We start from the raw sequence: 27,133 nt of genomic DNA on the forward strand, positions 1-27,133 counted from the left end.
GGGCTCCCCCCCACCGAGCTCTGGAATTCCCTCCCTGAACCTCTCCGCTCTCTCTCTCTCTCTCCTTTGACACTGCTTAAAACCTCGCTCTTTGACCGAGCTATCCCTGATATGACCTGGTGTAAAATTGTATTGCTCCTGCTTTCTGAAGACAAGGCCGTCATATAAAAACAACTCGGCTTGTTGATCCAGAAAGAGGGGACCAGAGATTGGAAACCAAGGAACATCACAGGAAATTACGATCACGTCTGCTCAGTTCTGCAGTAGCAGCAAATTTATTGCTTTTTTTTAAAAATACATTTAATATAAATATCTTGGTTCAGGATCGAGCTCAAACTCAGTGATGTCCCTTCTCAAAGATTCTTCATCCATTCCAGACTAGGTCCAAGCTTATCACAAGGATGGGCTGGAATATCAGGCATATTCCCATTATCTCGCACGGGAACTGGATGGAAAACAACAGGGAAATTAAAGCAAGAATTGAGAATCAGATCGGTGAACATTGTGTGCTACCGAGCAGCAGCGATAGCGAGATGGGAGGGGTCGATGAGCAGAGGGTGTGAGTAAATCAGAGTGTTACAGTGAGGGGTGTGGGACATATCAGAGTGTTACAGTGAGGGGTGTGGGATATATCAAAGTGTTACAAGTGAGGGGTATGGGACATATCAGAGTGTTACAGTGAGGGGTGTGGGACATATCAAAGTGTTACAAGTGAGGGGTGTGGGATATATCAGAGTGTTACAGTGAGGGGTGTGGGACATATCAGAGTGTTACAGTGAGGGGTGTGGGACATATCAGAGTGTTACAGTGAGCGCTGTGGGATATATCAGAGTGCTACAGTGAGGGGTGTGGGATATATCAAAGTGTTACAGTGAGGGGTGTGGGATATATCAGAGTGCTACAGTGAGGGGTGTGGGATATATCAGAGTGTTACAGTGAGGGGTGTGGGATATATCAGAGTATTACAGTGAGGGATGTGGGATATATCAGTGTTACAGTGAGGGGTGTGGGATATATCAGAGTGTTACAGTGAGGGGTGTGGGATATATCAAAGTGTTACAGTGAGGGGTGTAGGATATATCAGAGTGTTACAGTGAGGGGTGTGGGACATATCAGAGTGTTACAGTGAGGGGGGTAGGATATATCAGAGTGATACAGTGAGGGGTATGGGACATATCAGAGTGTTACAGTGAGGGGTGTGGGATATATCTGTTATAGTGAGGGGTGTGGGACATATCAAAGTGTTACAGTGAAGAGTGTGGGACATATCAGAGTGTTACAGTGAAGGGTAGGGGACATATCAAAGTGTTACAGTGAAGGGTGTGGGATATATCAGAGTGATACAGTGAGGGGTGTGGGATATATCACAGTGTTACAGTGAAGGGTGTGGGACATATCAAAGTGTTGCAGTGAGGGGGGTAGGATATATCAGAGTGTTACAGTGAGGGGTGTGGGATATATCAGAGTGTTACAGTGAGGGGTGCGGGGTATATCAGAGAGTTACAGTGAGGGGTGTGGGATATATCAGTGTTACAGTGAGGGGTGTGGGATATATCAGAGTGTTACAGTGAGGGGTGTGGGATATATCTGTTACAGTGAGGGGTGTGGGGTATATCAGAGTGTTACAGTGATGGGTGTGGGATATATCTGTTACAGTGAGGGGTGTGGGGTATGTCAGAGTGTTACAGTGAGGGGTGCGGGATATATCAGTGTTACAGTGAGGGGTGTGGGATATATCAGTGTGTTACAGTGAGGGGTGTGGGATGTATCAGAGTGTTACAGTGAGGGGTGTGGGATATATCAGAGTGTTACAGTGAGGGGTGTGGGATATATCAGTGTTACAGTGAGGGGTGTGGGATATATCAGAGTGTTACAGTGAGGGGTGTGGGAAATATCAGAGTGTTACAGTGAGGGGTGTGGGAAATATCAGAGTGTTACAGTGAGGGGTGTGGGAAATATCAGAGTGTTACAGTGAGGGGTGTGGGATATATCAGAGTGTTACAGTGAGGGGTGTGGGATATATCAGTGTAACAGTGAGGGGTGTGGGCTATATCAGAGTGTTACAGTGAGGGGTGTGGGATATATCAGAGTATTACAGTGAGGGGTGTGGGATATATCAGAGTATTACAGTGAGGGGTGTGGGATATATCAGAGTGTTACAGTGAGGGGTGTGGGATATATCAGAGTATTACAGTGAGGGGTGTGGGATATATCAGAGTGTTACAGTGAGGGGTGTGGGATATATCAGAGTGTTACAGTGAGGGGTGTGGGATATATCAGAGTGTGACAGTGAGGGGTGTGGGATATATCAGAGTGTTACAGTGAGGGGTGTGTCCGTCTTTGCCACACTTCTTACCTGGGTAATTGTAGGGAACAGCTTGGTTCATTTTGGCTTGGTAACTCGTACTGGGACTCAGCAGAGCAGTCAGTATCGCTGAAACAAGATTAGACAGAGTTTAACCATCAACCACACTCAGTCTTACCTTTGTCTTCCCACTCCCAGTGTGAGAGCTTGCTGGGGGATGGGGGACACAGGTCTCCCTGTGGGGAGTGTCTGGGGTTGACCCTTCCTTGGGGGCGACCGTGTTTCCCCCTGGGGACTGACCACCTTGTTGCTGGAGGACGGGACTCCCCAGGCGGATTGACTCCTCGCTGGGGAGGTGGGGGTAGGTGACAGGTCTCTCCATCTGGGGAGCGATCGCTCGCTGGGGCAGACGGGTCTCCCCATGGGCACTGACCCCTCACTGTCTCTCTCTCTCCCTCACTCACTGTCTCCCTGTTTCTCTGTCTCTCTCACTCACTCTCTCTCTCTCTGTCTCACACACTATCTGCCTCTCTGTGTGTCTCTCTGTCTCATTTCTGTCTGTCTCACTCTCACTGCCTATCTGTCTCTCTCTGCATGTCCACCTGTCTCTCTCACTGCATCACTCTGCCTGTCTCCCTCCCTCACTGTATGCCTCCATCTCTTACTCTGTCTGTCCGACTGTGTCCCTTTTTCTCTGTCTCTTTGCCTGTCTGTGTTTCTCTTACCCTCTCTCTGTCAGTGTCTCTCTCTCTCTCTCTGTATCCCTCACTTACCTACTGTACCGATTGCGAAGGATGCGACTATAACAGGCTCCTTTGCCCAGGTATTTTTCAGGTAAGATCCAATTTCTGTTTCAGGTAAAAGAGACCGAGTTGAAAATACACACAAACCAGATGCAAGCGTCATATATACAGCAAATTCAACCACATACCCATTAGTCTCTCTCTCTCAATATACGGAGATATGTCAACAGCTTAATGACATTCCAAGTCGATAACTCACTCCTGGGTATGTGTTATTTTATATATAAACCCCCCCCCGAACCCCTCGATTAGATTCCAGTATGTAACTCACTCCCGGGTATCTGTTATTCTATATATAAACACCCCCGAACCACTCGATTAGATTCCAGTATGTAACTCACACCCGGGTATCTCTTATTCTATATATAAACCCCCCCCGAACCCCTCGATTAGATTCCAGTCTGTAACTCACTCCCGGGTATCTGTTATTCTATATATAAACCCCCTGAACCCCTCGATTAGATTCCAGTCTGTAACTCGCTCCCGGGTATCTGTTATTCTATATATAAACTCCCCGAACTCCTCGATTAGATTCCAGTCTGTAACTCACTCCCGGGTATCTGTTATTCTATATATAAACCCCCCCCGAACCCCTCGATTAGATTCCAGTCTGTAACTCACTCCCGGGTATCTGTTATTCTATAGATAAACACCCCGAACCCCTCGATTGGATTCCAGTCTGTAACTCACTCCCGGGTATCTGTTATTCTATATATAAACCACCCGAACCCCTCGATTAGATTCCAGTCTGTAACTCACTCCCGGGTATCTGTTATTCTATATATAAACCACCCGAACCCCTCGATTAGATTCCAGTCTGTAACTCACTCCCGGGTATCTGTTATTCTATATATAAACCCCCCCCGAACCCCTCGATTAGATTCCAGTCTGTAACTCACTCCCGGGTATCTGTTATTCGAGATATAAACCCCCCCCCGAACCCCTCGATTAGATTCCAGTCTGTAACTCACTCCCGGGTATCTGTTATTCTATATATAAACCCCCCACCGAACCCCTCGATTAGATTCCAGTCTGTAACTCACTCCCAGGTATCTGTTATTCTATATATAAACACCCCGAACCCCTCGATTGGATTCCAGTCTGTAACTCACTCCCGGGTATCTGTTATTCTATATATAAATCACCCGAACCCCTCGATTAGATTCCAGTCTGTAACTCACTCCCGGGTATCTGTTATTCTATATATAAACCACCCGAACCCCTCGATTAGATTCCAGTCTGTAACTCACTCCCGGGTATCTGTTATTCTATATATAAACCCCCCCGAACCCCTCAGATTCCAGTCTGTAACTCACTCCCGGGTATCTGTTATTCTATATATAAACCCCCCGAACCCCTCGATTAGATTCCAGTCTGTAACTCACTCCTGGGTATCTGTTATTCTATATATAAACACCCCGAACCCCTCGATTAGATTCCAGTCTGTAACTCACTCCCGGGTATCTGTTATTCTATATATAAACACCCCGAACCCCTCGATTAGATTCCAGTCTGTAACTCACTCCCGGGTATCTGTTATTCTATATATAAACCTCCCGAACCCCTCGATTAGATTCCAGTCTGTAACTCACTCCCGGGTATCTGTTATTCTATATATAAACACCCCTGAACCCCTCGATTAGATTCCAGTCTGTAACTCACTCCCAGGTATCTGTTATTCAATATATAAACCCCCCGAACCCCTCGATTAGATTCCAGTCTGTAACTCACTCCCGGGTATCTGTTATTCTATATATAAACCTCCCGAACCCCTCAATTAGATTCCAGTCTGCAACTCACTCCCGGGTATCTGTTATTCTATATATAAACCTCCTGAACCTCTCGATTAGATTCCAGTCTGTAACTCACTCCCGGGTATCTGTTATTCTATATATAAACCCCCGAACCCCTCGATTAGATTCCAGTCTGTAACTCACTCCCGGGTATCTGTTATTCTATATATAAACCCCCGAACCCCTCGATTAGATTCCAGTCTGTAACTCACTCCCGGGTATCTGTTATTCTCTATATAAACCTCCCGAACCCCTCGATTAGATTCCAGTCTGTAACTCACTCCCGGGTATCTGTTATTCTATATATAAACCTCCTGAACCTCTCGATTAGATTCCAGTCTGTAACTCACTCCCGGGTATCTGTTATTCCATATATATAAACCCCCCGAACCCCTCGATTAGATTCCAGTCTGTAACTCACTCCTGGGTATCTGTTATTCTATATATAAACACCCCAGAACCGCTCGATTAGATTCCAGTCTGTAACTCACTCCTGGGTATCTGTTATTCTATATATAAACCCCTGAACCCCTCGATTAAATTCCAGTCTGTAACTCACTCCCGGGTATCTGTTATTCTATATATAAACCCCTGAACCCCTCGATTAGATTCCAGTCTGTAACTCACTCCCGGGTATCTGTTATTCTATATATAAACACCCCGAACCCCTCGATTAGATTCCAGTCTGTAACTCACTCCCGGGTATCTGTTATTCTATATATAAACCCCTGAACCCCTCGATTAGATTCCAGTCTGTAACTCACTCCCGGGTATCTGTTATTCTATATATAAACCCCCGAACCCCTCGATTAGATTCCAGTCTGTAACTCACTCCCGGGTATCTGTTATTCTATATATAAACCCCCGAACCCCTCGATTAGATTCCAGTCTGTAACTCACTCCCGGGTATCTGTTATTCTCTATATAAACCTCCCGAACCCCTCGATTAGATTCCAGTCTGTAACTCACTCCCGGGTATCTGTTATTCTATATATAAACCTCCTGAACCTCTCGATTAGATTCCAGTCTGTAACTCACTCCCGGGTATCTGTTATTCCATATATATAAACCCCCCGAACCCCTCGATTAGATTCCAGTCTGTAACTCACTCCTGGGTATCTGTTATTCTATATATAAACACCCCAGAACCGCTCGATTAGATTCCAGTCTGTAACTCACTCCTGGGTATCTGTTATTCTATATATAAACCCCTGAACCCCTCGATTAAATTCCAGTCTGTAACTCACTCCCGGGTATCTGTTATTCTATATATAAACCCCTGAACCCCTCGATTAGATTCCAGTCTGTAACTCACTCCCGGGTATCTGTTATTCTATATATAATCACCCCGAACCCCTCGATTAGATTCCAGTCTGTAACTCACTCCCGGGTATCTGTTATTCGATATATAAACCCCTGAACCCCTCGATTAAATTCCAGTCTGTAACTCACTCCCGGGTATCTGTTATTCTATATATAAACCCCTGAACCCCTCGATTAGATTCCAGTCTGTAACTCACTCCCGGGTATCTGTTATTCTATATATAAACACCCCGAACCCCTCGATTAGATTCCAGTCTGTAACTCACTCCCGGGTATCTGTTATTCTATATATAAACCCCCCCGAACCCCTCAGATTCCAGTCTGTAACTCACTCCCGGGTATCTGTTATTCTATATATAAACCCCCTGAACCCCTCGATTAGATTCCAGTCTGTAACTCACTCCCGGGTATCTGTTATTCTATATATAAACACCCCGAACCCCTCGATTAGATTCCAGTCTGTAACTCACTCCTGGGTATCTGTTATTCTATAGAGAAACCCCTGAACCCCTCGATTAAATTCCAGTCTGTAACTCACTCCCGGGTATCTGTTATTCTATATATAAACCCCTGAACCCCTCGATTAGATTCCAGTCTGTAACTCACTCCCGGGTATCTGTTATTCTATATATAAACACCCCGAACCCCTCGATTAGATTCCAGTCTGTAACTCACTCCCGGGTATCTGTTATTCTATATATAAACCCCCCCGAACCCCTCAGATTCCAGTCTGTAACTCACTCCCGGGTATCTGTTATTCTATATATAAACCCCCTGAACCCCTCGATTAGATTCCAGTCTGTAACTCACTCCCAGGTATCTGTTATTCTATATATAAACACCCCGAACCCCTCGATTAGATTCCAGTCTGTAACTCACTCCTGGGTATCTGTTATTCTATATATAAACCCCTGAACCCCTCGATTAGATTCCAGTCTGTAACTCACTCCCGGGTATCTGTTATTCTATATATAAACCCCTGAACCCCTCGATTAGATTCCAGTCTGTAACTCACTCCCGGGTATCTGTTATTCTATATAGAAACCCCCCCGAACCCCTCAGATTCCAGTCTGTAACTCACTCCCGGGTATCTGTTATTCTATATATAAACCCCCTGAACCCCTCGATTAGATTCCAGTCTATAACTCACTCCCTGGTATCTGTTTTTCTATATATAAACACCCCGAACCCCTCGATTAGATTCCAGTCTGTAACTCACTCCCGGGTATCTGTTATTCTAGAGATAAACACCCCGAACCCCTCGATTAGATTCCAGTCTGTGACTCACTCCCAGGTATCTGTTATTCTATATATAAACACCCCGAACCCCTCGATTAGATTCCAGTCTGTAACTCACTCCCGGGTATCTGTTATTCTATATATAAACACCCCGAACCCCTCGATTAGATTCCAGTCTGTAACTCACTCCCGGGTATCTGTTATTCTATATATAAACCCCCCGAACCCCTCGATTAGATTCCAGTCTGTAACTCACTCCCGGGTATCTGTTATTCTATATATAAACCCCTGAACCCCTCGATTAGATTCCAGTCTGTAACTCACTCCCGGGTATCTGTTATTCTATATATAAACCCCCTGAACCCCTCGATTAGATTCCAGTCTATAACTCACTCCCGGGTATCTATTTTTCTATATATAAACACCCCGAACCCCTCGATTAGATTCCAGTCTGTAACTCACTCCCGGGTATCTGTTCTTCTATATATAAACACCCCGAACCCCTCGATTAGATTCCAGTCTGTAACTCACTCCCGGGTATATGTTATTCTATATATAAACACCCCGAACCCCTCGATTAGATTCCAGTCTGTAACTCACTCCCGGGTATCTGTTATTCTATATATAAACCCCTGAACCCCTCGATTAGATTCCAGTCTGTAACTCACTCCCGGGTATCTGTTATTCTATATATAAACCCCCTGAACCCCTCGATTAGATTCCAGTCTGTAACTCACTCCTGGGTATCTGTTATTCTAGAGATAAACACCCCGAACCCCTCGATTAGATTCCAGTCTGTAACTCACTCCCGGGTATCTGTTATTCTAGAGATAAACACCCCGAACCCCTCGATTAGATTCCAGTCTGTAACTCACTCCCAGGTATCTGTTATTCTATATATAAACACCCCGAACCCCTCGATTAGATTCCAGTCTGTAACTCACTCCCGGGTATCTGTTATTCTATATATAAACCCCTGAACCCCTCGATTAGATTCCAGTCTGTAACTCACTCCCAGGTATCTGTTATTCTATATATAAACCCCCCCGAACCCCTCGATTAGATTCCAGTCTGTAACTCACTCCCGGGTATCTGTTATTCTATATATAAACACCCCGAACCCCTCGATTAGATTCCAGTCTGTAACTCACTCCCAGGTATCTGTTATTCTATATATAAATACCCCGAACCCCTCGATTAGATTCCAGTCTGTAACTCACTCCTGGGTATCTGTTATTCTATATATAAACCCCCGAACCCCTCGATTAGATTCCAGTCTGTAACTCACTCCCGGGTATCTGTTATTCTATATATAAACCCCCTGACCCCCTCGATTAGATTCCAGTCTGTAACTCACTCCCGGGTATCTGTTATTCTATATATAAACCCCCTGAACCCCTCGATTAGATTCCAGTCTGTAACTCACTCCCAGGTATCTGTTATTCTATATATAAACCCCCCGAACCCCTCGATTCGATTCCAGTCTGTAACTCACTCCCAGGTATCTGTTATTCTATATATAAACCACCCGAACCCCTCGATTAGATTCCAGTCTGTAACTCACTCCCGGGTATCTGTTATTCTATATATAAACCCCCCCGAACCCCTCGATTAGATTCCAGTCTGTAACTCACTCCCGGGTATCTGTTATTCTATATATAAACCCCCCCGAACCCCTCGATTAGATTCCAGTCTGTAACTCACTCCCGGGTATCTGTTATTCTATATATAAACCCCCTGAACCCCTCGATTAGATTCCAGTCTGTAACTCACTCCCGGGTATCTGTTATTCTATATATAAACCCCCCGAACCCCTCGATTAGATTCCAGTCTGTAACTCACTCCCGGGTATCTGTTATTCTATATATAAACCCCCTGAACCCCTCGATTAGATTCCAGTCTGTAACTCACTCCCGGGTATCTGTTATTCTATATATAAACCCCCCGAACCCCTCGATTAGATTCCAGTCTGTAACTCACTCCCGGGTATCTGTTATTCTATATATAAACACCCCGAACCCCTCGATTAGATTCCAGTCTGTAACTCACTCCCGGGTATCTGTTATTCTATATATAAACCCCCCCGAACCCCTCGATTAGATTCCAGTCTGTAACTCACTCCCGGGTATCTGTTATTCTATATATAAACACCCCGAACCCCTCGATTAGATTCCAGTCTGTAACTCACTCCCGGGTATCTGTTATTCTATATATAAACCCCCCCGAACCCCTCGATTAGATTCCAGTCTGTAACTCACTCCCGGGTATCTGTTATTCTATATATAAACACCCCGAACCCCTCGATTAGATTCCAGTCTGTAACTCACTCCCGGGTATCTGTTATTCTATATATAAACACCCCGAACCCCTCGATTAGATTCCAGTCTGTAACTCACTCCCGGGTATCTGTTATTCTATATATAAACCCCCCGAACCCCTCGATTAGATTCCAGTCTGTAACTCACTCCCGGGTATCTGTTATTCTATATATAAACCCCTGAACCCCTCGATTAGATTCCAGTCTGTAACTCACTCCCGGGTATCTGTTATTCTATATATAAACCCCCTGAACCCCTCGATTAGATTCCAGTCTATAACTCACTCCCGGGTATCTGTTTTTCTATATATAAACACCCCGAACCCCTCGATTAGATTCCAGTCTGTAACTCACTCCCGGGTATCTGTTCTTCTATATATAAACACCCCGAACCCCTCGATTAGATTCCAGTCTGTAACTCACTCCCGGGTATATGTTATTCTATATATAAACACCCCGAACCCCTCGATTAGATTCCAGTCTGTAACTCACTCCCGGGTATCTGTTATTCTATATATAAACCCCTGAACCCCTCGATTAGATTCCAGTCTGTAACTCACTCCCGGGTATCTGTTATTCTATATATAAACCCCCTGAACCCCTCGATTAGATTCCAGTCTGTAACTCACTCCTGGGTATCTGTTATTCTAGAGATAAACACCCCGAACCCCTCGATTAGATTCCAGTCTGTAACTCACTCCCGGGTATCTGTTATTCTAGAGATAAACACCCCGAACCCCTCGATTAGATTCCAGTCTGTAACTCACTCCCAGGTATCTGTTATTCTATATATAAACACCCCGAACCCCTCGATTAGATTCCAGTCTGTAACTCACTCCCGGGTATCTGTTATTCTATATATAAACCCCTGAACCCCTCGATTAGATTCCAGTCTGTAACTCACTCCCAGGTATCTGTTATTCTATATATAAACCCCCCCGAACCCCTCGATTAGATTCCAGTCTGTAACTCACTCCCGGGTATCTGTTATTCTATATATAAACACCCCGAACTCCTCGATTAGATTCCAGTCTGTAACTCACTCCCAGGTATCTGTTATTCTATATATAAATACCCCGAACCCCTCGATTAGATTCCAGTCTGTAACTCACTCCTGGGTATCTGTTATTCTATATATAAACCCCCGAACCCCTCGATTAGATTCCAGTCTGTAACTCACTCCCGGGTATCTGTTATTCTATATATAAACCCCCTGACCCCCTCGATTAGATTCCAGTCTGTAACTCACTCCCGGGTATCTGTTATTCTATATATAAACCCCCTGAACCCCTCGATTAGATTCCAGTCTGTAACTCACTCCCAGGTATCTGTTATTCTATATATAAACCCCCCGAACCCCTCGATTCGATTCCAGTCTGTAACTCACTCCCAGGTATCTGTTATTCTATATATAAACCACCCGAACCCCTCGATTAGATTCCAGTCTGTAACTCACTCCCGGGTATCTGTTATTCTATATATAAACCCCCCCGAACCCCTCGATTAGATTCCAGTCTGTAACTCACTCCCGGGTATCTGTTATTCTATATATAAACCCCCCCGAACCCCTCGATTAGATTCCAGTCTGTAACTCACTCCCGGGTATCTGTTATTCTATATATAAACCCCCTGAACCCCTCGATTAGATTCCAGTCTGTAACTCACTCCCGGGTATCTGTTATTCTATATATAAACCCCCCGAACCCCTCGATTAGATTCCAGTCTGTAACTCACTCCCGGGTATCTGTTATTCTATATATAAACCCCCCGAACCCCTCGATTAGATTCCAGTCTGTAACTCACTTCCGGGTATCTGTTATTCTATATATAAACACCCCGAACTCCTCGATTAGATTCCAGTCTGTATCTCACTCCCGGGTATCTGTTATTCTATATATAAACACCCCGAACCCCTCGATTAGATTCCAGTCTGTAACTCACTCCCGGGTATCTGTTATTCTATATATAAACAACCCGAACCCCTCGATTAGATTCCAGTCTGTAACTCACTCCCGGGTATCTGTTATTCTATATATAAACCCCCTGAACCCCTCGATTAGATTCCAGTCTGTAACTCACTCCCAGGTATCTGTTATTCTATATATAAACCCCCTGAACCCCTCGATTAGATTCCAGCCTGTAACTCACTCCCGGGTATCTGTTATTCTATATATAAACCCCCCGAACCCCTCGATTAGATTCCAGTCTGTAACTCACTTCCGGGTATCTGTTATTCTATATATAAACCCCCCCGAACCCCTCGATTAGATTCCAGTCTGTAACTCACTCCCAGGTATCTGTTATTCTATATATAAACCCCCCGAACCCCTCGATTAGATTCCAGTCTGTAACTCACTCCCGGGTATCTGTTATTCTATATATAAACACACCCGAACCCCTCGATTAGATTCCAGTCTGTATCTCACTCCCGGGTATCTGTTATTCTATATATAAACACCCCGAACCCCTCGATTAGATTGCAGTCTGTAACTCACTCCCAGGTATCTGTTATTCTATATATAAACCCCCCGAACCCCTCGATTAGATTCCAGTCTGTAACTCACTCCCGGGTATCTGTTATTCTATATATAAACACCCCGAACCCCTCGATTAGATTGCAGTCTGTAACTCACTCCCAGGTATCTGTTATTCTATATATAAACCCCCCGAACCCCCTCGATTAGATTCCAGTCTGTAACTCACTCCCGGGTATCTGTTATTCTATATATAAACCCACCGAACCCCTCGATTAGATTCCAGCCTGTAACTCACTCCCGGGTATCTGTTATTCTATATATAAACCCCCCGAACCCCTCGATTAGATTCCAGTCTGTAACTCACTCCCAGGTATCTGTTATTCTATATATAAACCCCCCCGAACCCCTCGATTAGATTCCAGTCTGTAACTCACTCCCGGGTATCTGTTATTCTATATATAAACACCCCGAACCCCTCGATTAGATTGCAGTCTGTAACTCACTCCCAGGTATCTGTTATTCTATATATAAACCCCCCCGAACCCCTCGATTAGATTCCAGTCTGTAACTCACTCCCGGGTATCTGTTATTCTATATATAAACACCCCGAACCCCTCGATTAGATTGCAGTCTGTAACTCACTCCCAGGTATCTGTTATTCTATATATAAACCCCCCGAACCCCCTCGATTAGATTCCAGTCTGTAACTCACTCCCGGGTATCTGTTATTCTATATATAAACCCACCGAACCCCTCGATTAGATTCCAGCCTGTAACTCACTCCCGGGTATCTGTTATTCTATATATAAACCCCCCGAACCCCTCGATTAGATTCCAGTCTGTAACTCACTCCCGGGTATCTGTTATTCTATATATAAACCCCCCGAACACCTCGATTAGATTCCAGTCTGTAACTCACTCCCGGGTATCTGTTATTCTATATATAAACCTCCTGAACCCCTCGATTAGATTCCAGTCTGTAACTCACTCCCGGGTATCTGTTATTCTATATATAAACCTCCTGAACTCCTCGATTAGATTCCAGTCTGTAACTCACTCCCGGGTATCTGTTATTCTATATATAAACCTCCTGAACCCCTCGATTAGATTCCAGTCTGTAACTCACTCCCGGGTATCTGTTATTCTATATATAAACCTCCTGAACTCCTCGATTAGATTCCAGTCTGTAACTCACTCCCGGGTATCTGTTATTCTATATATAAACCCCCCGAACACCTCGATTAGATTCCAGTCTGTAACTCACTCCCGGGTATCTGTTATTCTATATATAAACCTCCTGAACTCCTCGATTAGATTCCAGTCTGTAACTCACTCCCGGGTATCTGTTATTCTATATATAAACCTCCTGAACTCCTCGATTAGATTCCAGTCTGTAACTCACTCCCGGGTATCTGTTATTCTATATATAAACCTCCTGAACTCCTCGATTAGATTCCAGTCTGTAACTCACTCCCGGGTATCTGTTATTCTATATATAAACACCCCTGAACCCCTCGATTAGATTCCAGTCTGCAACTCACTCCCGGATATCTGTTATTCTACATATAAACCCCCCGAACCCCTCGATTAGATTCCAGCCTGTAAATCAATCCCGGGTATCTGTTATTCTACATATAAACCCCCCGAACCCCTCGATTAGATTCCAGTCTGTAACTCACTCCCGGGTATCTGTTATTCTATACATAAACACCCCGAACCCCTCGATTAGATTCCAGTCTGTAACTCACTCCCGGGTATCTGTTATTCCATATATAAACCCCCTGAACCCCTCGATTAGATTCCAGTCTGTAACTCACTCCCGGGTATCTGTTATTCTATATATAAACCCCTGAACCCCTCGATTAGATTCCAGTCTGTAACTCACTCCCAGGTATCTGTTATTCTATATATAAACACCCCGAACCCCTCGATTAGATTCCAGTCTGTAACTCACTCCTGGGTATCTGTTATTCTATATATAAACACCCCCCGAACCCCTCGATTAGATTCCAGTCTGTAACTCACTCTCGGGTATCTGTTATTCTATATATAAACACCCCGAACCCCTCGATTAGATTCCAGTCTGTAACTCACTCTCGGGTATCTGTTATTCTATATATAAACACCCCGAACCCCTCGATTAGATTCCAGTCTGTAACTCACTCTCGGGTATCTGTTATTCTATATATAAACACCCCGAACCCCTCGATTAGATTCCAGTCTGTAACTCACTCCCGGGTATCTGTTATTCTATACATAAACACCCCGAACCCCTCGATTAGATTCCAGTCTGTAACTCACTCCCGGGTATCTGTTATTCCATATATAAACCCCCTGAACCCCTCGATTAGATTCCAGTCTGTAACTCACTCCTGGGTATCTGTTATTCTATATATAAACCCCTGAACCCCTCGATTAGATTCCAGTCTGTAACTCACTCCCAGGTATCTGTTATTCTATATATAAACCCCCCGAACCCCTCGATTAGATTCCAGCCTGTAAATCAATCCCGGGTATCTGTTATTCTACATATAAACACCCCCGAACCCCTCGATTAGATTCCAGTCTGTAACTCACTCCCGGGTATCTGTTATTCTATATATAAACCCCTGAACCCCTCGATTAGATTCCAGTCTGTAACTCACTCCCGGGTATCTGTTATTCTATATAAATTACAGATTATTATATTATATTATATTATTGTTATTCTATATAAATTACAGATTATTATATTATATTACTATATTATATTATTATTAGAGATGATGTTATAAATTCTCTCTCTCACTCACTCCACAGAGTCGCCATTTTGCAGGATGAGACCAAACTGCCCTCTGACCCTTCCTCTGCACCTGATTGGCTGTCACCCCTGGTTACTGCAGGCGGGGACGGGCCTGATATTCTGGGATATGTTAAAAACAGAGAGAAATACAGGGAGAGAGAGAGAGAGAGAAATAGAGAGAAATACAGGGAGAGAGAGAGAGAGAAATAGAGAGAAATACAGGGAGAGAGAGAGAGAGAAATAGAGAGAAATACAGGGAGAGAGAGAGAGAGAAATAGAGAGAAATACAGGGAGAGAGAGAGAGAAATAGAGAGAAATACAGGGAGAGAGAGAGAGAGAAATAGAGAGAAATACAGGGAGAGAGAGAGAGAGAAATAGAGAGAAATACAGGGAGAGAGAGAGAGAAATAGAGAGAAATACAGGGAGAGAGAGAGAGAAATAGAGAGAAATACAGGGAGAGAGAGAGAGAAATAGAGAGAAATACAGGGAGAGAGAGAGAGAAATATAGAGAAATACAGGGAGAGAGAGAGAGAAATACAGGGAGAGAGAGAGAAATATAGAGAAATACAGGGAGAGAGAGAGAGAAAGAGAGAGAAATACAGGGAGAGAGAGAGAGAAATAGAGAGAAATACAGGGAGAGAGAGAGAGAGAAATAGAGAGAAATACAGGGAGAGAGAGAGAGAAATAGAGAGAAATACAGGGAGAGAGAGAGAGAAATAGAGAGAAATACAGGGAGAGAGAGAGAGAAATATAGAGAAATACAGGGAGAGAGAGAGAGAAATACAGGGAGAGAGAGAGAAATATAGAGAAATACAGGGAGAGAGAGAGAAATATAGAGAAATACAGGGAGAGAGAGAGAGAGAAATAGAGAGAAATACAGGGAGAGAGAGAGAGAGAAATAGAGAGAAATACAGGGAGAGAGAGAGAGAGAAATAGAGAGAAATACAGGGAGAGAGAGAGAGAGAAATAGAGAGAAATACAGGGAGAGAGAGAGAAATAGAGAGAAATACAGGGAGAGAGAGAGAGAAATAGAGAGAAATACAGGGAGAGAGAGAGAGAAATAGAGAGAAATACAGGGAGAGAGAGAGAGAGAAATAGAGAGAAATACAGGGAGAGAGAGAGAGAAATAGAGAGAAATACAGGGAGAGAGAGAGAGAGAAATAGAGAGAAATACAGGGAGAGAGAGAGAGAAATAGAGAGAAATACAGGGAGAGAGAGAGAGAGAAATAGAGAGAAATACAGGGAGAGAGAGAGAGAAATAGAGAGAAATACAGGGAGAGAGAGAGAGAGATATAGAGAAATACAGGGAGAGAGAGAGAGAGAAATAGAGGGAGAGAGAGAGAGAAATATAGAGAAATACATCGAGAGAGAGAGAGAAATAGAGGGAGAGAGAGAGAGAAATAGAGAGAAATACAGGGAGAGAGAGAGAGAGAAATATAGAGAAATACAGGGAGAGAGAGAGAGAAATACAGGGAGAGAGAGAGAGAAATATAGAGAAATACAGGGAGAGAGAGAGAGAAATATAGAGAAATACAGGGAGAGAGAGAGAGAAATATAGAGAAATACATCGAGAGAGAGAGAGAAATATAGAGAAATACATCGAGAGAGAGAGAGAAATACAGGGAGAGAGAGAGAGAAATATAGAGAAATACAGGGAGAGAGAGAGAGAAATATAGAGAAATACAGGGAGAGAGAGAGAGAAATATAGAGAAATACAGGGAGAGAGGGAGAGAAATAGAGAGAAATACAGGGAGAGAGAGAGAGAAATAGAGAGAAATACAGGGAGAGAGAGAGAGAGAAATACAGGGAGAGAGAGAAAGAAATAAATAGAGAGAAATACAGGGAGAGAGAGAGAGAAATAAATAGAGAGAAATACAGGGAGAGAGAGAGAAATACATAGAGAGAAATACAGGGAGAGAGAGAGAAATAAATAGAGAGAAATACAGAGAGAGAGAGAAATAAATAGAGAGAAATACAGGGAGAGAGAGAGAGAAATAAATAGAGAGAAATACAGGGAGAGAGAGAGAGAAATAAATAGAGAGAAATACAGGGAGAGAGAGAGAGAAATACAGGGAGAGAGAGAGAGAAATATAGAGAAATACAGGGAGAGAGAGAGAGAAATAGAGAGAAATACAGGGAGAGAGAGAGAGAAATAGAGAGAAATACAGGGAGAGAGAGAGAGAAATAGAGAGAAATACAGGGAGAGAGAGAGAGAGAAATACAGGGAGAGAGAGAGAGAAATACAGGGAGAGAGAGAGAGAAATACAGGGAGAGAGAGAAAGAAATAAATAGAGAGAAATACAGGGAGAGAGAGAGAGAAATAAATAGAGAGAATTACAGGGAGAGAGAGAGAGAAATAAATAGAGAGAAATACAGGGAGAGAGAGAGAGAAATACAGGGAGAGAGAGAGAGAGAAATAGAGAGAAATACAGGGAGAGAGAGAGAGAAATAGAGAGAAATACAGGGAGAGAGAGAGAGAAATAAATAGAGAGAAATACAGGGAGAGAGAGAGAGAAATAAATAGAGAGAAATACAAGGAGAGAGGGAGAGAAATAAATAGAGAGAAATACAGGGAGAGAGAGAGAAATACATAGAGAGAAATACAGGGAGAGAGAGAGAGAAATACAGGGAGAGAGAGAGAGAAATAAATAGAGAGAAATACAGGGAGAGAGAGAGAGAAATAAATAGAGAGAAATACAGGGAGAGAGAGAGAGAAATACAGGGAGAGAGGGAGAGAAATAAATAGAGAGAAATACAGGGAGAGAGAGAGAAATACATAGAGAGAAATACAGGGAGAGAGAGAGAGAAATAAATAGAGAGAAATACAGGGAGAGAGAGAGAGAAATAAATAGAGAGAAATACAGGGAGAGAGAGAGAAATACATAGAGAGAAATACAGGGAGAGAGAGAGAGAAATAAATAAATAGAGAGAAATACAGGGAGAGAGAGAGAGAAATAAATAGAGAGAAATACAGGGAGAGAGAGAGAGAAATAAATAGAGAGAAATACAGGGAGAGAGGGAGAGAAATAAATAGAGAGAAATACAGGGAGAGAGAGAGAAATACATAGAGAGAAATACAGGGAGAGAGAGAGAGAAATAAATAGAGAGAAATACAGGGAAAGAGAGAGAGAAATAAATAGAGAGAAATACAGGGAGAGAGAGAGAGAAATAAATAGAGAGAAATACAGGGAGAGAGAGAGAGAAATAGAGAGTAATACAGAGAGAGAGAGAGAAATAAATAGAGAGAAATACAGGGAGAGGGAGAGAGAAATAAATAGAGAGAAATACAGGGAGAGAGAGAGAGAAATAGAGAGAAATACAGGGAGAGAGACAGAGAAATAAATAGAGAGAAATACAGGGAGAGAGAGAGAGAAATAAATAGAGAGAAATACAGGGAGAGAGAGAGAGAAATAGAGAGTAATACAGGGAGAGAGAGAGAGAGAAATAGAGAGAAATACAGGGAGAGAGAGAGAGAAATAGAGAGTAATACAGGGAGAGAGAGAGAGAGAAATAGAGAGAAATACAGGGAGAGAGAGAGAGAAATAGAGAGTAATACAGGGAGAGAGAGAGAGAAATACAGGGAGAGAGAGAGAGAGAAATAGAGAGAAATACAGGGAGAGAGAGAGAGAAATAGAGAGAAATACAGGGAGAGAGTGAGAGAAATAGAGAGTAATACAGGGAGAGAGAGAGAGAGAAATAGAGAGAAATACAGGGAGAGAGAGAGAGAAATAGAGAGAAATACAGGGAGAGAGAGAGAAATATAGAGAAATACAGGGAGAGAGAGAGAGAGAGAAATATAGAGAAATACAGGGAGAGAGAGAGAGAAATACAGGGAGAGAGAGAGAGAAATACAGGGAGAGAGAGAGAGAAATACAGGGAGAGAGAGAGAGAAATACAGGGAGAGAGAGAGAGAAATACAGGGAGAGAGAGAGAGAAATACAGGGAGAGAGAGAGAGAAATACAGGGAGAGAGAGAGAGAAATAGAGAGTAATACAGGGAGAGAGTGAGAGAAATAGAGAGAAATACAGGGAGAGAGAGAGAGAGAGAAATAGAGAGTAATACAGGGAGAGAGAGAGAGAGAAATAGAGAGAAATACAGGGAGAGAGAGAGAGAAATAGAGAGAAATACAGGGAGAGAGAGAGAGAAATAGAGAGAAATACAGGGAGAGAGAGAGAGAGAAATATAGAGAAATACAGGGAGAGAGAGAGAGAAATATAGAGAAATACAGGGAGAGAGATAGAGAGAAATACAGGGAGAGAGAGAGAGAGAAATAGAGAGAAATACAGGGAGAGAGAGAGAGAGAAATAGAGAGAAATACAGGGAGAGAGAGAGAGAGAAATAGAGAGAAATACAGGGAGAGAGAGAGAGAAATAGAGAGAAATACAGGGAGAGAGAGAGAGAAATATAGAGAAATACAGGGAGAGAGAGAGAGAGAAATAGAGAGAAATACAGGGAGAGAGAGAGTGAAATACAGGGAGAGAGAGAGAGAAATAGAGAGAAATACAGGGAGAGAGAGAGAGAAATATAGAGAAATACAGGGAGAGAGAGAGAGAGAGAAATAGAGAGAAATACAGGGAGAGAGAGAGAGAAATATAGAGAAATACAGGGAGAGAGAGAGAGAGAAATAGAGAGAAATACAGGGAGAGAGAGAGAGAGAAATACAGGGAGAGAGAGAGAGAGAAATAGAGAGAAATACAGGGAGAGAGAGAGAGAAATAGAGAGAAATACAGGGAGAGAGAGAGAGAAATATAGAGAAATACAGGGAGAGAGAGAGAAATAGAGAGAAATACAGGGAGAGAGAGAGTGAAATACAGGGAGAGAGAGAGAGAAATAGAGAGAAATACAGGGAGAGAGAGAGAGAAATATAGAGAAATACAGGGAGAGAGAGAGAGAGAAATAGAGAGAAATACAGGGAGAGAGAGAGAGAAATATAGAGAAATACAGGGAGAGAGAGAGAGAGAAATAGAGAGAAATACAGGGAGAGAGAGAGTGAAATACAGGGAGAGAGAGAGAGAAATAGAGAGAAATACAGGGAGAGAGAGAGAGAAATATAGAGAAATACAGGGAGAGAGAAATAGAGAGAAATACAGGGAGAGAGAGAGTGAAATACAGGAGGGAGAGAGAGAGTGAAATACAGGGAGAGAGAGAGAGAAATAGAGAGAAATACAGGGAGAGAGAGAGAGAAATATAGAGAAATACAGGGAGAGAGAGAGAGAGAAATAGAGAAATACAGGGAGAGAGAGAGAGAGAAATACAGGGAGAGAGAGAGAGAAATACAGGGAGAGAGAGAGAGAAATAGAGAGAAATACAGGGAGAGAGAGAAATACAGGGAGAGAGAGAGAGAAATAGAGAGAAATACAGGGAGAGAGAGAGAGAAATATAGAGAAATACAGGGAGAGAGAGAGAGAAATACAGGGAGAGAGAGAAAGAAATACAGGGAGAGAGAGAGAGAAATACAGGGAGAGAGAGAGAGAAATAGAGAGAAATACAGGGAGAGAGAGAGAGAAATAGAGAGAAATACAGGGAGAGAGAGAAATACAGGGAGAGAGAGAGAGAAATAGAGAGAAATACAGGGAGAGAGAGAGAGAAATAGAGAGTAATACAGGGAGAGAGAGAGAGAAATACAGAGAAATACAGGGAGAGAGAGAAATATAGAGAAATACAGGGAGAGAGAGAAATACAGGGAGAGAGAGAGAGAAATACAGGGAGAGAGAGAGAGAAATAGAGAGAAATACAGGGAGAGAGAGAGAGAAATAGAGAGAAATACAGGGAGAGAGAGAGAGAAATATAGAGAAATACAGGGAGAGAGAGAGAAATACAGGGAGAGAGAGAAAGAAATACAGGGAGAGAGAGAGAGAAATAGAGAGAAATACAGGGAGGGAGAGAGAGAGAGAAATAGAGAGAAATACAGGGAGAGAGAGAGAGAAATATAGAGAAATACAGGGAGAGAGAGAAATACAGGGAGAGAGAGAAAGAAATACAGGGAGAGAGAGAGAGAAATAGAGAGAAATACAGGGAGAGAGAGAGAGAAATACAGGGAGAGAGAGAGAGAAATAGAGAGAAATACAGGGAGAGAGAGAGAGAAATACAGGGAGAGAGAGAGAAATAGAGAGAAATACAGGGAGAGAGAGAGAGAAATAGAGAGAAATACAGGGAGAAAGAGAAATACAGGGAGAGAGAGAAAGAAATACATGGAGAGAGAGAGAGAGAAATAGAGAGAAATACAGGGAGAGAGAGAGAGAGAGAAATAGAGAGAAATACAGGGAGAGAGAGAGAGAAATAGAGAGAAATACAGGGAGAGAGAGAAATAGAGAGAATTACAGGGAGAGAGAGAGAGAAATAGAGAGAAATACAGGGAGAGAGAGAGAGAGAAATAGAGAGAAATACAGGGAGAAATAGAGGGAGAGAGAGAAAGAAATACAGGGAGAGAGAGAGAGAGAAATACAGGGAGAGAGAGAGAGAAATAGAGAGAAATACAGGGAGAGAGAGAGAGAAATACAGGGAGAGAGAGAGAGAAATATAGGGAGAGAGAGAGAGAAATAGAGAGAAATACAGGGAGAGAGAGAGAGAAATACAGGGAGAGAGAGAGAGAAATACAGGGAGAGAGAGAAAGAAATACAGGGAGAGAGAGAGAGAAATAGAGAAATACAGGGAGAGAGAGAGAGAAATACAGGGAGAGAGAGAAAGAAATACAGGGAGAGAGAGAGAAATAGAGAGTATTACAATGAGAGAGAGAGAGAAATAGAGTGAAATACAGGGAGAGAGAGAGAAATAGAGAGAAATACAGGGAGAGAGAGAGAGAAATAGAGAGTAATACAATGAGAGAGAGAGAGAGAGAGAAATAGAGTGAAATACAGGGAGAGAGAGAGAGAAATACAGGGAGAGAGAGAGAGAAATAGAGAGTAATACAGGGAGAGAGAGAGAGAGAGAGAGAGAGAAATACAGGGAGAGAGAGAGAGAGAAATAGAGAGAAATACAGGGAGAGAGAGAGAGAAATAGAGAGAAATACAGGGAGAGAGAGAGAGAAATAGAGAGAAATACAGGGAGAAATAAAGGGGGAGAGAGAGAAAGAAATACAGGGAGAGAGAGAGAGAAATACAGGGAGAGAGAGAGAGAAATAGAGAGAAATACAGGGAGAGAGAGAGAGAAAGAGAGAGAAATACAGGGAGAGAGAGAGAGAAATACAGGGAGAGAGAGAAAGAAATACAGGGAGAGAGAGAGAGAAATACAGGGAGAGAGAGAAAGAAATACAGGGAGAGAGAGAGAAACAGAGAGTATTACAATGAGAGAGAGAGAGAAATAGAGTGAAATACAGGGAGAGAGAGAGAAATAGAGAGAAATACAGGGAGAGAGAGAGAGAAATAGAGAGTAATACAATGAGAGAGAGAGAGAGAGAGAGAAATAGAGTGAAATACAGGGAGAGAGAGAGAGAAATACAGGGAGAGAGAGAGGGAGAGAGAGAGAGAAATACAGGGAGAGAGAGAGAGAAATAGAGAGTTATACAGGGAGAGAGGGAGAGAGAAATAGAGAGTAATACAGGGAGAGAGAGAGAGAAATAGAGAGTAATACAGGGAGAGAGAGAGAGAAATAGAGTGAAATACAGGGAGAGAGAGAGAGAAATAGATAGAAATACAGAGAGAAATAGTGAGAAATACAGGGAGAGAGAAATACAGGGAGAGAGAAATAGAGAGAAATACAGGGAGAGAGAGAGAGAAATAGAGAGAAATACAGGGAGAGAGAGAGAAATACAGGGAGAGAGAGAGAAATATAGAGAAATACAGGGAGAGAGAGAGAAATACAGGGAGAGAGAGAGAGAGAGAGAGAGAGAAATACAGGGAGAGAGAGAGAGAGAGAGAGAGAGAAATACAGGGAGAGAGAGAGAGAGAAATAGAGAGAAATACAGGGAGAGAGAGAGAGAAATAGAGAGAAATACAGGGAGAGAGAGAGAGAAATAGATAGAAATACAGGGAGAGAGTGAGAGAAATACAGGGAGAGAGAGAGAGAAATAGAGAGAAATACAGGGAGAGAGAGAAATACAGGGAGAGAGAGAGAGAAATAGAGAGAAATACAGTGAGAGAGAGAGAGAAATACAATGAGAGAGAGAGAGAGAGAGAAATACAGGGAGAGAGAGAAAGAAATACAGGGAGAGAGAGAGAAATAGAAATACATCGAGAGAGAGAAATACAGGGAGAGAGTGAGAGAAATAGAGAAATACATCGAGAGAGAGAGAGAAATACAGAGAAATACAGGGAGAGAGAGAAATAGAGAGAAATACAGGGAGAGAGAGAGAGAAATAGAGAGAAATACATCGAGAGAGAGAGAAATACAGGGAGAGAGAGAGAGAAATAGAGAGAAATACATCGAGAGAGAGAGAGAAATACAGAGAAATACAGGGAGAGAGAGAGAGAAAGAGAGAGAAATACAGGGAGAGAGAGAGAGAAATAGAGAGAAATACATCGAGAGAGAGAGAAATACAGAGAAATACAGGGAGAGAGAGAGAGAAATAGAGAGAAATACATCGAGAGAGAGAGAGAAATACAGAGAAATACAGGGAGAGAGAGAGAGAAATAGAGAGAAATACATCGAGAGAGAGTGAGAAATACAGAGAAATACAGGGAGAGAGAGAGAGAAAGAGAGAGAAATACAGGGAGAGAGAGAGAGAAATAGAGAGAAATACATCGAGAGAGAGAGAGAAATACAGAGAAATACAGGGAGAGAGAGAGAAATAGAGAGAAATACATCGAGAGAGAGAGAGAAATACAGAGAAATACAGGGAGAGAGAAAGAGAAATAGAGAGAAATACAGGGAGAGAGAGAGAGAAATAGAGAGAAATACAGGGAGAGAGAGAGAGAAGTACAGAGAGAGAGAGAAAGAGAGAGAAATACAGGGAGAAAGAGAGAGAAATGCAGGGAGAGAGAGAGAAATAGAGAGAAATACAGGGAGAGAGTGAGAGAAATAGAGAGAAATACAGGGAGAAAGAGAGAGAAATAGAGAGAAATACAGGGAGAAAGAGAGAGAAATACATCGAGAGAGAGAAATACAGAGAAATACAGGGAGAGAGAGAGAGAGAGAGAGAGAAATACAGGGAGAGAGAGAGAGAGAAATACAGGGACAGAGATAGACAAATAGAGAGAAATACAGGGAGAAATACAGAGAAATACATCGAGAGAGAGAGAGAAATAGAGAGAAATACAGGGAGAGAGAGAGAGAGTAATACAGGGAGAGAGAGAGAGAGAAATAGAGAGAAATACAGGGAGAGAGAGAGAGAAATACAGGGAGAGAGAAAGAAATACAGGGAGAGAGAGAGAGAAATAGAGAGAAATACAGGGAGAGAGACAGAGAGAAATACAGGGAGAGAGAAAGAGAAATAGAGAGAAATACAGGGAGAAATACAGGGAGAGAGAGAGAGAAATACAGGGAGAGAGAGAAAGAAATACAGGGAGAGAGAGGGCGAGAGAGAGAGAAATACAGGGAGAGAGAGAAAGAAATACAGGGAGAGAGAAATAGAGAGTATTACAATGAGAGAGAGAGAGAAATAGAGTGAAATACAGGGAGAGATAGAGAGAAATAGAGAGTAATACAATGAGAGAGAGAGAGAAATAGAGTGAAATACAGGGAGAGAGAGAGAGAAATAGAGAGAAATACAGGGAGAGAGAGAGAGAAATAGAGAGTAATACAGGGAGAGAGAGAGAGAAATAGAGTGAAATACAGGGAGAGAGAGAAAGAAATACAGGGAGAGAGACAGAGAAATAGAGAGAAATACAGGGAGAGAGAGAGAGAAATAGAGAGTAATACAGGGAGAGAGAGAGAGAAATAGAGTGAAATACAGGGAGAGAGAGAGAGAGAAAGAGAAATACTGGGAGAGAGAGAGAGAGAGAAATAGAGAGAAATACAGGGACAGAGATAGAGAAATACAGGGAGAAATACAGGTAGAGAGAGAGAAATACAGGGAGAGAGAGAGAGAAATAGAGAGAATTACAGGGAGAGAGAGAGAGAAATAGAGAGAAATACAGGGAGAGAGAGAGAGAGAAATAGAGAGAAATACAGGGAGAAATAGAGGGAGAGAGAGAAAGAAATACAGGGAGAGAGAGAGAGAGAAATACAGGGAGAGAGAGAGAGAAATAGAGAGAAATACAGGGAGAGAGAGAGAGAAATACAGGGAGAGAGAGAGAGAAATATAGGGAGAGAGAGAGAGAAATAGAGAGAAATACAGGGAGAGAGAGAGAGAAATACAGGGAGAGAGAGAGAGAAATACAGGGAGAGAGAGAGAGAAATAGAGAAATACAGGGAGAGAGAGAGAGAAATACAGGGAGAGAGAGAAAGAAATACAGGGAGAGAGAGAGAAATAGAGAGTATTACAATGAGAGAGAGAGAGAAATAGAGTGAAATACAGGGAGAGAGAGAGAAATAGAGAGAAATACAGGGAGAGAGAGAGAGAAATAGAGAGTAATACAATGAGAGAGAGAGAGAGAGAGAAATAGAGTGAAATACAGGGAGAGAGAGAGAGAAATACAGGGAGAGAGAGAGAGAAATAGAGAGTAATACAGGGAGAGAGAGAGAGAGAGAGAGAGAGAAATACAGGGAGAGAGAGAGAGAGAAATAGAGAGAAATACAGGGAGAGAGAGAGAGAAATAGAGAGAAATACAGGGAGAGAGAGAGAGAAATAGAGAGAAATACAGGGAGAAATAAAGGGGGAGAGAGAGAAAGAAATACAGGGAGAGAGAGAGAGAAATACAGGGAGAGAGAGAGAGAAATAGAGAGAAATACAGGGAGAGAGAGAGAGAAAGAGAGAGAAATACAGGGAGAGAGAGAGAGAAATACAGGGAGAGAGAGAAAGAAATACAGGGAGAGAGAGAGAGAAATACAGGGAGAGAGAGAAAGAAATACAGGGAGAGAGAGAGAAACAGAGAGTATTACAATGAGAGAGAGAGAGAAATAGAGTGAAATACAGGGAGAGAGAGAGAAATAGAGAGAAATACAGGGAGAGAGAGAGAGAAATAGAGAGTAATACAATGAGAGAGAGAGAGAGAGAGAGAAATAGAGTGAAATACAGGGAGAGAGAGAGAGAAATACAGGGAGAGAGAGAGGGAGAGAGAGAGAGAAATACAGGGAGAGAGAGAGAGAAATAGAGAGTTATACAGGGAGAGAGGGAGAGAGAAATAGAGAGTAATACAGGGAGAGAGAGAGAGAAATAGAGAGTAATACAGGGAGAGAGAGAGAGAAATAGAGTGAAATACAGGGAGAGAGAGAGAGAAATAGATAGAAATACAGAGAGAAATAGTGAGAAATACAGGGAGAGAGAAATACAGGGAGAGAGAAATAGAGAGAAATACAGGGAGAGAGAGAGAGAAATAGAGAGAAATACAGGGAGAGAGAGAGAAATACAGGGAGAGAGAGAGAAATATAGAGAAATACAGGGAGAGAGAGAGAAATACAGGGAGAGAGAGAGAGAGAGAGAGAGAGAAATACAGGGAGAGAGAGAGAGAGAGAGAGAGAGAAATACAGGGAGAGAGAGAGAGAGAAATAGAGAGAAATACAGGGAGAGAGAGAGAGAAATAGAGAGAAATACAGGGAGAGAGAGAGAGAAATAGATAGAAATACAGGGAGAGAGTGAGAGAAATACAGGGAGAGAGAGAGAGAAATAGAGAGAAATACAGGGAGAGAGAGAAATACAGGGAGAGAGAGAGAGAAATAGAGAGAAATACAATGAGAGAGAGAGAGAAATACAATGAGAGAGAGAGAGAGAGAGAAATACAGGGAGAGAGAGAAAGAAATACAGGGAGAGAGAGAGAAATAGAAATACATCGAGAGAGAGAAATACAGGGAGAGAGTGAGAGAAATAGAGAAATACATCGAGAGAGAGAGAGAAATACAGAGAAATACAGGGAGAGAGAGAAATAGAGAGAAATACAGGGAGAGAGAGAGAGAAATAGAGAGAAATACATCGAGAGAGAGAGAAATACAGGGAGAGAGAGAGAGAAATAGAGAGAAATACATCGAGAGAGAGAGAGAAATACAGAGAAATACAGGGAGAGAGAGAGAGAAAGAGAGAGAAATACAGGGAGAGAGAGAGAGAAATAGAGAGAAATACATC

At 42.7% G+C, this 27,133-nt stretch overlaps 1 protein-coding gene across 1 annotated transcript; it reads right to left on the reverse strand.

Annotated features, from left to right (window-relative positions):
* Positions 1 to 252: 252 nt before the first annotated feature.
* On the reverse strand, positions 253 to 15,122 carry LOC137360282 (NADH dehydrogenase [ubiquinone] 1 alpha subcomplex subunit 3-like). The gene is made up of 4 exons (XM_068025776.1): positions 15,050 to 15,122; positions 3,079 to 3,153; positions 2,357 to 2,434; positions 253 to 445 (listed from the first exon to the last, which is right to left on the reverse strand). The coding sequence occupies exons 1-4, from the start codon at positions 15,063 to 15,065 to the stop codon at positions 354 to 356; spliced, it is 261 nt and encodes an 86-aa protein (XP_067881877.1). The 5' UTR covers positions 15,066 to 15,122; the 3' UTR covers positions 253 to 353.
* Between the last annotated feature and the right edge of the window lie 12,011 nt (positions 15,123 to 27,133).

The sequence above is a fragment of the Heterodontus francisci genome, unplaced genomic scaffold (assembly GCF_036365525.1).
Source record: "Heterodontus francisci isolate sHetFra1 unplaced genomic scaffold, sHetFra1.hap1 HAP1_SCAFFOLD_1098, whole genome shotgun sequence".
NCBI lineage: Eukaryota > Metazoa > Chordata > Chondrichthyes > Heterodontiformes > Heterodontidae > Heterodontus > Heterodontus francisci.